The 12431-nt window shown below is 39.1% G+C and overlaps 1 protein-coding gene across 3 annotated transcripts in view; it reads left to right on the top strand.

The window, feature by feature from the left end:
• dnajc18 (DnaJ (Hsp40) homolog, subfamily C, member 18) overlaps window positions 1-12431 on the top strand; it is a 36881-nt gene that overhangs the window by 15571 nt on the left and 8879 nt on the right. For all 3 annotated transcript variants that reach the window (XR_009645515.1, XM_060836790.1, XM_060836788.1), the window contains exons 5-7: window positions 3373-3482; window positions 4154-4263; window positions 9951-10123. Coding sequence is in view for 2 of the 3 variants with exons in the window: in XM_060836790.1 (XP_060692773.1) it covers window positions 3373-3482; window positions 4154-4263; window positions 9951-10123 (393 nt within the window). In the remaining variant the exon portion in view is untranslated. The remainder of the gene's footprint in view (window positions 1-3372; window positions 3483-4153; window positions 4264-9950; window positions 10124-12431) is intronic.

Genomic DNA, 12431 nt, shown 5'->3' with positions numbered 1-12431 from the left:
TGAGGTGCTGTATTTTGTGAAAGCAAATCATAGCTGGACTTAGACACTTGATGGTAAGGTCCAAGGGAATGTTGATGATCAAAGAGACCTTGGAGTACAGCTTCATAGCTCCTTGAAAGTGGAGTCACAAGTAGATGGGATAGTGAAGAAGGTGTTTGGTATGCTTTCCTTTATTGGTCAAAACAATGTGTATAGGAGTTGTGTGGTCATGTTGCAGCTGTACAGGACTTTGGTTAGGCCAACTTTGCAATATTTTGTGCGGTTCTGGTCTCCTTCCTGTTGGAAGGATGTTGTGAAACTTGAAAGAGTTCAGAAAAGATTTAGAAGGATGTTGCCAGGGTTGAAGGATTTGAGCTATTCGGAGAGGCTGAATAGGCTGACACTGTTTTTCCTGTGACATCGAAAGCTGAGGGGCTGACCTAATAGAGGTTTATAAAATCATGAGGGGCATGGTTAGGATAAAGAGACACGGTCTTTTCCCTGGGGTGGGGGATCCCGAACTAGAGGACATAGGTTTAGGGTGAGAGGGGAAAGATATAAAAGAGACCTAAGGGGCAACTTTTTCACGCAGAGGGTGGTACGTGTATGGAAGGAGCTGCCAGAGGAAGTGGTGGAGGCTGGTATAATTGTAACATTTAAAAGGCGTCTGGATGGCTATATGAATCAGAAGGGTTTAGAGGGAATTGGGCCAAATGCTGGCAGGTGGGACTAGATTGGGTTGGGATATCTGGTTGGCATGGACGAGTTGGACCGAAGGGTCTGTTTCCGTGCTGTACATCTCTATGACTCTATGTAATGACATTATTTCTTTTAGAAATTCTAAATGACAAATTGATTACACTTACAGTTCGTCAATATCATTAATTGTTTAAAAGAAACAAAAAAAAATTAAACCATGCTATACACAATTTATTAAACTTGACTTGCAATTTTAATCTCTTTGTAGTGTGTTACTATACTTAAGGGGTGGTCCCAGCTCTTCTGTGCCGCATCACACCGTACCCACCTTTCTACATTTGTGCAACAGTTAGCTTAACCATAACAAGCGTGGATGGATAAGTATGTCATTTTCCCATGATTGGCATTGTTCAGAACAAGTCTCACACCAATCGACTAGTGTATAATCAAGGATTCCAGTATCTTTGTGAATCTAGATTTCCATTATCCTCAATTTTTTGTTTCTATGTGAAAGTTGACCTGATTAAAAGCTACACCAGCAATCTTTCATGGAAGAAGGCAATGAAACAGAGACATCCACGATATGCAAGCAGTTCTGGTTTTCGAGTGTTTCATAACTATAAATAATTTCTGAATAACCTTGATGAGTTTGTGGGTTGTGCATTGAGAGCAGCTGCACAGGTTCCCAATGGATCATTGGAAGGAGCAAGTTGCATATAGATTTAATGCAACTATCTTGACAACCTCATCAGGTTGCAAGTCCCACAACAGCAGATGGCATAGTTCTCTGATCATGTCCCGTGACATCCTTAGTCTGGGGTGCCCAATGCCACACTCATCTGGAGGAAATAACATTAAGGATGATATCTCTCTGCCTTTAGTACCTCTTTCACGCCAAAAGTGTTCCTTCTGCTGCAGTCGTTTCGTGTGGTTGTTCAGCAGCCAGGGAAGGTTGGTGCTGGTGTTTGGCTTGCTCGCACATTTGCCTGCACCTTCATTTGTCTAGTGGCCATGGTATCGATAATCCCTGCTGTGGTTGGATCCGTTGGTCTTTGTAATGGACCTGTCTGGGGAATTCAGAAACAGAGCAAGTTCTTGGTAAAGTGAGCAATTAGCAGTAAGATCTTTGCACGGTGAGGGTTTAAAAAGTAGTCCTCAATACAGTGTGACAAAGAGAACCATTGTAATCCTTGACATGGGCCTTTGATATAGTGGACTTTATTCTGATTGGTGCAGTACAATGCAAATCTAGTTGGAAGTTTTAAGTGTACAGGTTGTTCTGTTGTAATGCATGTTTCATCAACATTGACAAACTGAGGACACTGTTTCTACAGCATGAACCTTTAAAATGTGTGTTGGCTGTATCGCGATTATAGTGCCAACACTTCAAGCACTGTTTGTAAAGTGCAATTTTTCTATAACGTGGGGTTGCACTAGAATATGACCATCGTGTTATAGAAGAACTGACTGTAGTAGGTTACTGAAACGTTGCTCCCTTATCGTCCATGTCACCCAAGGATATGTGCATTTGTATAAGAATGTGCTGTCAAATACATTCAATGTGAGGAAATCAGTTCTATACCCTCGCACAGCCTATGAGATTCTGAATGATAACTTTCAGGTGATACCTGTTTAGTCATCTGTGATTGCTTCTGCTTCACAGAGATCACTGACACTGTTCAGCCTATCTGTGGTTAGGATTTGTATGCCATGTATTTCACATGCAGGATACTGTGATTACAGATATCTTTAATCTGTACTACATAAGTATCTGATTAACGGAACTGCCCCTTGCATTGCTGACAAGTAGAGCCCACATGCTCAAACAGCTAGAAAAAACCTACTTGCCCTCCCCTTAATGTAGAGGCAGCTTTTTAATTTTTGCATAATGAAAGCGATGAAGGTAAAAATCCTGAGGTTGATATGTTTAGCTCATCATCTTTTACAGAAATGAACATACATTCAAAATTGGTATATTAAAAACATAAAATATAGTAGCTGGAGTAGACCATTTGGCTGTTTGATCTTGCTACAATATTTATTATGATTGTGTCAATCATCCAACTTAATTCTCTGCTCCTGCTTTACTCCCATATCATTCGAACCCTTTAGCCCCAATGCTATTTCCAACTCCTCAAAATCAAACAATGTTTTGGCCTCTGGGGCTCAGGAGTGAACCAAATTGATCTGTGCAACATGGTCATCATCCAGATTTATTCATTCCATTTAATTTCACGAGCTAACTCTGTGGGATTTGAACCCACATACCCTGAGTAAATCAGTCCAGAGCCTTGGTTTCTTCATTACTTATCCAGTAATATTATCACTATGTCAGCATCTCCCTGTAGCTATATTCAAAAGATGCATTGCTGTGTGCCTGTGTTATAATATATTTTGATGCCCATAAATGTAAGATACTTGGATTCTTAAGTGTATAGCACTGATGAATCTATGAATAGCTAGGACCAATTCAAAACTGGTTACACTTAATTAAGACTTTGCTGACCTGACATTCTATCAGTATATGAAATGTTTATCATTCGCATATCAATGAAATGTAGAAAAATTCAGTACTTCTGATTGGAAGAAGAGAGCCATTTTATTAGCTCTACTGTTGCACTTCACTATCCAGTTTCTCAGTTTGTTTGCATTTGTTAAATGGGGTAGCCTTCTGACAACCATTTTTTTGACCAGGTAATATTCATGCCTATACAAACAGAACAACAACATACACCCATATTTACCGCCGGCGTCGTTATATGAATGACCATGTGGAAGAAGAAGAACAGGAGGCTAGATCTCAGGTTACTGTTAACATTTCTATGAGCTTGAATATGTCAGACTAAGCCATTAAACAGTATAGTGGTTTCAGTTTTATTCCTTAATACCATTTTCATTTGGAAATAACTGAAAGTTCCTGTATTCCTAAAATTTATAGACTTAACATGTTTGTTTTATCTTGTATTAAATGCCTGTTAGACCTAATTGTAATTAATGGTCAAGTTTCTTCAGTGGAATAGATTTGATGATCAAATCTGTGGTAAAATTGTATGACTGGCTTCTCTTTTCCATTTGAATCCGATTGCCATCCAGTTAACGCCAGTGTTGATGAAAAATCTCCTGACATAATTAATTGGTCGTTTTATACACAGAAGGGATCAGGGAGGAAGGACATTTTAATGCATAGTCAACATGGTGATATTATATGAAGGTCCCTACTCTAAATAAGCAGACTATGATTTACGTATTTTTTTTAATAATGCAGCAATGATTTTAAAAATATTTTTAAAGCATATGTGTAATGTATGTATAGGCAAAGAATTGACATAGATTATACATAATAAGGAAAGTACTTAGTTGCTGGGAAACAACATGCTACTGGGATTAAGGAAATACTGAAAACAAGGTTTCTCCCATTGTGCTTTGTTAATTTGAAATTTCTCAACTGACTGTTATTTTCTTTCCCATTTTGCAGGGAACATATTCAGTATTTTTGCAGCTGTTGCCGATATTTATATTAGTTCTTGTGTCACTTGTCGCCCAATTGACAGTGATCAACCCTCCTTACAGTCTTTACTACAAACCGTAAGTTTAATATTTTCAAAATATAATCATCTGTCATTGTTCTATAATTGGTGAGGGAATGATATATGTGGTCATAATTCTTAAGTGGAAGTTGAATATAAATGATATATTGCATTTTTTAAAAGAATCTAAATAGTTCAGTGTTAACAGTTTTATTTGTATTTGTTCCTGCAGCTGGCAAGATTTGCCAAATATCAGACTTTGATTATTTGCACTTGTTCAGTCCATTTTGTTTTTAAACTACATTGGAAAAAAATGGAGGGTGCTGTAAACTCCTTTATCAATAGAATCTGGTGCTGGAAAAGCATAACCGGTCAGGCAGCATCCAGGGAGCAGGAGAATTGACGTTTCGGGCAAAAGCCCTTCATCAGCAATGAGGCTTGTGAGCTGGGGGCGGAGATAAATGGGAGGGGATTTTGGGACTTGGGGATGTAGCTGAGAGTGTGATAGGTAGATGAAGGTGGGGGTAATAGGTCGCAGAGGAGAGTGGAGCGAATAAGTGGGAAGGAAGATGGACAGGTCATGAGGGTAGTGCTGAATTGGAAGGTTGGATCTGGGATAATGTTGAGGAAGGAAAATGAGGAAACTGGTGAAATTCATATTGATCCCATGTGCTTGGAGGGTCCCAAGGCAGAAGATGAGGCATCCTTCCAGGCAGAGGGTGTTTAGGGTTTGGCGATGGAAGCCTCAGCTTCTGCCTCGGGATCCTGCAACCACACTGGATCAATGTGGATTTCACCAGTTTCCTCATTTTCCCCCCCCCCCACCTTATCCCAGATGCAACCTTCCAACTCGGCACTACCCTACCTGACCATCTTCCTTCTCCCCCTCCAACCACATGGGATCCATATGGATTTCACCTATTGCACAATCAGCTACCTTATCCCGAACCCTAGCCGGTCCCATTTATCTCTCCACTCCTCGGTTTACAAGCCTCATTCCCTGGTGAAGGGAATGTCAACTCTCCTGCTCCTCAAATGCTGCCTGACCTGCTGTGCTTTTCCAGCACCACACTTTCGACTCTGATCTCCAGTCCTCACTTTTTCCTCCAGATGTAGTGTGTTTTGGTTACTATATTTTTGTCGATTAAACTGTTCTATTTCTTTAAAGATTATATACTTTGGTATGTTGCTTTTAGATGGGGGTGTTGGTTAATTGACTTTACTGGACAGATGATTTGCGATGGGTGGGTGGCTTCTGTTTTCCATCCCAGCTTCAGTTACTGTGAAGGTCCCACTCAAGGTCTCCTTGCTGAGGTGTGGCACTCCTCTGGTTAAGCTACCACCAGTTGTGTCTCTCTAATGAGAGAGCAGGACGTGTGATAAATCAGATAAAATTCTGCGTACTCAAGTAAAAACGTGAACGTGGTACATTATCAAAAAAAGGTAGATATTTTCCCAATTTTCTGTTAAAATTCACCTGCACCAATTAATTTGTTTTCATTGGTTATTTATCTTGTATGTTGCTTTTGTGGGACATTATGTAAAATTGGATATGTTCACCTATAAAATAATTGTAACCATTTATTTGAGGAGTAACTAGTTTAGTTGGAAAGGATTCAATGTCCAGAGAATGTAAAAGGCACTATTTAAATAGACTTTATTTATCCCAGCAAGGTTAGAAAAATAAACCTGATTGCAATGGAAATAAGGTGCTTGATACAAGATGGAAGATATTTGCTCAGGCTTTCTTTTTCTTCCTAGTTACTAGCTTCAAATTATATACAAGTATTGTCAATGGAATTGGCAGTCACAGTCATGACCCTTCCCTCAGTCATTCCTGGTTACTTCCAGCATTCACTTTCTTTATTGATACACAAAATCTAGTTGCAGAAGGAGTGTAAATGTTGGTGAAATACTATTTCAGGATCCCTAAATGAGAGAATTCCTGGTGGGAGAAGAGATCAAGTTTTTCTGTGTAAATGTATCTTTACTTAATGAGCAAACATGCTAATTTAGTATCAATGCAAAATAAATGGGATATTAATAATGAGGGCATATGCATCGGTTTTCTACGTTTAGTACAACCACAAGAGGGCAGAATTATGTTTTAATGTTAGTGCTGGATTGAAAAATTAAATGTACTGAAAATTGATTTTAAAAGTTGGGTGTGCATGGAAAGAGAATTGTAAAATATCATAGATGTTGGAAAGCTGAACGAGATGATGGCCATAACAAGGAAATAGTGCCTTACAAATCATTAATATATTTGTTGCACAAGAATGTACAAACTTGTTATTGCTCACTGCAGTAGTGTATTTGAATGGAAGCCCTGCTATTCTGACTGATCGCAAGTTAAGATTTTAGAAGAATATGCAAAAAAAAACACCCTAAACCTACCTGATTTTCATACCCAGTTTAATAGTAAATGTGGATCAGGTTTTGGTACTTAACAAGAATCACTACCTAATCTATCATGTGTACTTTAGATTGTAACTACAGGTAACAATTAAATGTAATTAATTAAACTTTAAATTTGTAAAGTCAAAACCCCTAATAAATTTCCCCTTGAAGACACAGACCGGGAAAAAAATGAATGGAGGTGAAACCGAAAAAGCAATTCCGTAATCTTTGTTCACTGGATCTGTTGGGTTGATTCTGGCTGATCCAAAGGTTTCTCCTTGACTTTTATCTGAACTGGAAACCAGTAGAAGCAGAAGCACAGGGTGGCTTTTTTTTTGTGAAATGTCTCTCACTGACCTAATTCAAAGTCACAATTTGTAGCATCTACTGAAAGAAAGGATGTTGTTAAAGGTTAAAAGATTTGAGGATGTTGCCAGTGTTGGAGGCTTTGAGAGGCTTTGTTGCCAGGGATAGGCTGATTGGGCTGGGGTTATTTTTCCCTGAAGCATTGGAGCTGAGGGGTGATCTTACAGAAGTTGATAAAATCATAAGGGGCATGGATAGGGTCAATAGCCAAGACTTTTGCCCCAGAGTAGGAGTTTCCAAAACTAGAGGCCATGAGTTTAAGGTGAGGGGACAAGATTTAAAATGAACCTAACTGTTTCATACAGGCAGTGTGTGCGCATAGAATGATCTACCAGAAGAAGTAGTGGAGGCTGGTACAATAACATTTAAGTCATCTGGATAGGTATATGAATAGGAATGGTTTAGAGGGATTTGGCCAGAATGCTGGCAAATAGGATTAGATTAATTTAGGATATCTGGCCAGTATGGATGTGGGTCTGTTTCCATGTTGTACACTTGGATGCATGTGTGACAAGCTGGTATATCTCTGGTTTAAAATGGCTTAATGCAGAGAACTGAGTTTTTTGGCAGGCTGCAGACCTGCTAGATCCTTTTCTGGATCGACTAGCTTCTCTCTGTCTTCTCTCCCAATCACATGGTTTTTGGCAGACAGAGGACTCCAGTCATTGAAAATTGACCACTGTTTCTTGCCAATGAGCTTTGCTTAAAAACAAGTTGGTCTGCATAATTCTGGAATCCGCAACCACAGAGTTTGTAATAGGTATCAAATTGTTTGCTTTCAAAACATCCAGCTGTGCTTTGCAATTCCTTGCTTTTAAATCGATTCTTTCTCATTTTAAGTCACGGTTTAAAAAGCAAAAAAAAATGTCTTTACACTTGTAAAAGTAAATCCCCACTGTCATTGTACCCTTTAAACAATAAAACCAGTTATTGTGACCTGCTTTTAAAAAAAAGTATATAGATATCTTGGCACTACTGCTAACAATATATTTTCAACACTGGATTGCAAAAGTAGGAAAACCAAAACAAAGGATGACATTGATCTTTGTAGTAATTCATACAAGGCCTGGAGTGTTCAATTTAACTTTATTGGAAGATCTCTGTCAATTATAATTATATACTGAGCTAGAAGAGCCAATTTTAAAATTATTTCAGTCCTGATTAGCTATAAGACCACTCCAGATATGAAAATATTTCATCAGTTTTACAGAATTCTTCAAGAAGTTCAAAATACTGATTGCATTCTTAAGCAGTGGTTCATTTGGTCCACATGGTACAGCTAGTGACTTGTAGTTAGAGACAAAAAAAACTGCAGATGCTGGAATCCAAGGTAGACTAGCAGGAGGCTGGAAGAACACAGTAGGCCAGACAGCATCAGGAGGTGGAGAAGCCAAAGTTTTGGGTGTAATCCATCTTCAGAACTGGGGATGGGTTTAAGGGGAGCTGCAGATAAAAGGGGTGGGGGGGGGGTGCAGGGTGGTAAGGTGGGGATAGGTGAAGACAGGTGGAAGGTACAATCTGGTTGGTCAATGGAGGAATGAATGTGATTGGTGGCTATGAGGAAGGGTCCTTGAGAAGAATGGAAGGGGGGCTGGGAAGGGAGTTGAGTGATGGGAAGGGATGTTATTTGAAATTGGAGAACTTAATGTTGAGTCCAATTTGCGATCTGATTCGTTGCAACAATGGAGGAGACCAAGGATGGTCATGTTGGAAAGGGAGTGGGAAGGACTTGTAGTTGACTATCACATGACTTCTGTCTGATGACTGAAATTGTTCTTCTGTTCTTTCTGTGCACCTAACCACTGAAGGTCATTTAACCCTTGCTAGTCACTACCCCTGTGCATGATCAGTGGCATCCTGAACTGATTCCCTGACCAATATGGGAACAGCATATGAGCAATCTCAAATTTGCTTTATGGTATGTACCCAATTTGTGATTAGCATCTAATTTATATTTTATTCATGGAATGTGGGTGTCATTATCTAGGTCAGTATTTATTGTGAAATATGGCGATGGCCATCTTACTGACATCTTCAACGTGAGCTGAAATGTTTGGATTATAAGCATCAGGGCAGCTGCGGCTACTGTGGTGTTACGACCAAGTCATAACAGCTAAGCTCTCTCTTTAACACGTAGCCCCAACCTGTTGTTCTCGCAAGTCTGTCTCCCCACATCATTAGTTCTTGGAGCACACAACAATTTTTAAGCCTCAAAATGGGGGCACATGGAAAATGGTTTGGGAAGTACTGGCATGAAAGATATGTATTGTCACATTCTAATGATTAATATTGTCCCAAATGCTTAATTGATATATCTAAATATCTGGCAAGTTCCAAAGCCTATCAATGTATTTTGATTAAAATTACTGTTATGATTTCATAATAGCTATTGCCATGAATAACTTAAAGTTACTTTATTCTCCAAAGAGTAAGAGTCACATTACTAGAATCCAATTGTATCACTTTACTTAAACTGTGCAGCCCAGGTTGTCTTCAAAGACCATTGCAAGAAACTTATTTCATAATTTAATTCTATTGTACTGTATGTACATAACTAAGCCAATTTAAGTAACAAAGCACTGCCTTTCAATAAAAGCTTTTATTATTCCAAAGTATCTTCACATTTTTTAAATCTGGGTTTGTTAGTTTGAGCCAAAAAAAAGTTCCTGCATTTGTTTATTTTGACCTGAGGCAATGTGGCACTCCAGTTAACACATAAACACATGCAAAAAGGATCATCCATTCAAGATACCAGCCTTACATTGACCATCATTAAGCAGTACCATATTAATACCTTTCTTGTTTCTCTATTGCATGTAACAAAACTATAACTAATTATTGAAAAAAACCAATCCTACATTCTTGATTTTGTCATAAACTTGTAGCATAGATGTTTGCTTAATGTGGCTTTTAAAAATAAATTGTGTAGGAGCCATATAATGTCTAACTGTGTAACTGCTTCCTGATTTGATTATCCAGGTCATTGGGCCATATTCTGTCCAGAGAAACTGAACGTTTTAAAGTAGAATATTTTGTTGACAAAAGATTTGAGAAGGACTACCAAGGCATAGCCCTACAAAACATGGAAAATAAAATTGAGAAGGACTATATTGACCACCTTCAAAATAGCTGCCGGAAGGAGAAACAGCAGAGTAAGAACACATTTAACATCATTTACAAAATGAATATTTTTTGCTTTCTCACTTTTGTGATTTTGTTTGCATCCAAAGATAGTCACACCTTTGGAAATCATTATCTCACTGATTAATGGCATATGTTTTCTGCATGCTCAAAATTAAAACTTATTTGGTTTGGATGAAAGCATTTGAAAGTATAATTTTGTATTAATTTGTACTAGGTTTTTTGGAATATTTTCAGATTAGAACAGTGTATTACTGAACTCAACCATGTGAGGGAGCTCAATTACCATTGGTTACATAACAGGGCCACAGTCTATGGGTTTCAGCCTTTTGAAGTGCCATTGGTGTCATGACTAGATCTGCTGGTCGTAATATACATATTCTTGACTAATAATTTCTCCACATCAGTTAACCTCTTTTCTACTGTGGTGTCTAGGCCATGGCAAAAATGTTGGAAGAGCGGTTTCACACATAGGCTGCCTTACTAATCATTTGAGTAGCCTTAATGCTCTCCCTCGTTATCCTCTTGTCCTTAATGTATTTGTAGAATCTTTTTGGATTCTCTTTAACCCTATTTGTCAAAGCTACCTCCTACTCCCTTTTTGCCCTCTTGATTTACCTCTTAAATATGTTACTTCTGCCTGTATGTTCTTCTAAGGATTCATTCGATTGCTGAAGTCAATACCTGACAAATGCTGCCTTCTTTGTCTTGTCCAAAGCCTCAGTTTATCTAGTCATCCAGCATTCCTTCCACCCATAGGTCTTGCCTTTCACCCTAACAGGAGTATACTGTCTCTGGACTCTCATTATCTCATTTTTGAAAGCTTCCCATTTTCCAGCCTTTATCTGCGAACATCGGCCCTGAACCAACTTTTGAAAGTTCTTGCCTATTACCATTAAAATTGGCCTTCCTCCAATTTTGAATTTCAACTTTTAGATCTGGTCTATCCTTTTTCCATCATTATTTTAAAACTAATAGAATTTTGGTTGCTGAACCCAAAGTGCTCCCCCTCTGACACCTCAGTCACTTGCCCTGCCTTATTTCCCAAGAATAGGTCAAGTTTTGCACCTTCTCTAGTAAGTACATCCACAAATTGTCTTGTACACACACGACAAATTCCTGTCCATCTAAACCCTTAACACTATGGCAGTCCCAGTCTATGCTTGGAAAGTTAAATTCCCCTACCACCCTATTCTTACAGAGTACTGAGATCTCCTGACAAATTCATTTCTCAATTTCCTGCTGACTATTAGGCAGTCTGTAGTACAATCACAATAAGGTGATCATCCCTTTCTTTCTCAGTTCCACCCAAATAACTTCCCTGGATGTATTCCTAGGTGTATCCTCCCTAAGTACAGCTAAGTAATGTTCTCTTATCAAAAATGCCACTTCCCCCATCTCTCTTGCCCCCCTTTCTATCCTTCTTAGAGCATTTGTATCCTGGAACATTAAGCTGCCAGTCATGTCCATCCCTGATCCATGTTTCTGTAATTGCTATGCTATTCCAGTCCCACATTCCTAACCATGCTGTGTTCATCTGCTTTCCCTGTTAGGCATCTTGCACTGAAATAAATGCAGTTTAATTTATCAGTCCTACCTCATTCTCTGCTTTGTTACTGCATGCCCTGACTGTTTGTTTGACTCATTCCTTTTCCCAAATGTACCAGTCTTGGATTGATCTCTTTCCTCACTTTTTCCCTGGGTCCCACACTCCCCCACACTAGTTTAAATCCTCCCGAGTAACTCTAGCAAATCTCTCTGCCACTACATCTGTCCCTTTCCAATTCAGGGGCAATCTGTCTTTCTTGTACAGGTAACTTCTGGGTTAGAAGAGATTCCAGTGATCCAAAAATGTGAATCCTTCTCCCATGCACCAGCTCCTCAACCACTCATTAATTTGCTCTATCCTTCTATTCTTACCCACGCTAGCACGTAGCACAGGGAGGAGTTCAGATATTACTACCCTCGAAGACCTCCTTTTTAAATTCCTGCCTAAGTTTCTATGTTCTGCCCTCAGAACCTCATTCTTGTTCCTTCCTGTGTAATTAGCTCCAAAGTGTACAACAACCTCCTGCTGATCCCTCTCCCCTTTGAGAATATTCTGCATCCTCTCCCAGATGGCCTTGATCCTGGCACCCGGGAGGCAACACACCATTCTGGTTTCTTGCTTCTGGCCATAGAAACATCTGTCTGAGACTCTGACTAGAGAGTCCTCTATCACAATGATTGCTTGGAACCTGACATACCCCTCATTACATTAGAATCATTCTCGGTACCAGAAGCTTGGTTGTTTGTGCTACATTCCCCAGAGATTCCATC

The sequence above is a fragment of the Hemiscyllium ocellatum genome, chromosome 16, assembly GCF_020745735.1.
Source record: "Hemiscyllium ocellatum isolate sHemOce1 chromosome 16, sHemOce1.pat.X.cur, whole genome shotgun sequence".
NCBI lineage: Eukaryota > Metazoa > Chordata > Chondrichthyes > Orectolobiformes > Hemiscylliidae > Hemiscyllium > Hemiscyllium ocellatum.
The sequence above is the reverse complement of the archived record's forward strand: the minus strand, read 5'-3'. Positions and strand labels throughout refer to the sequence as shown.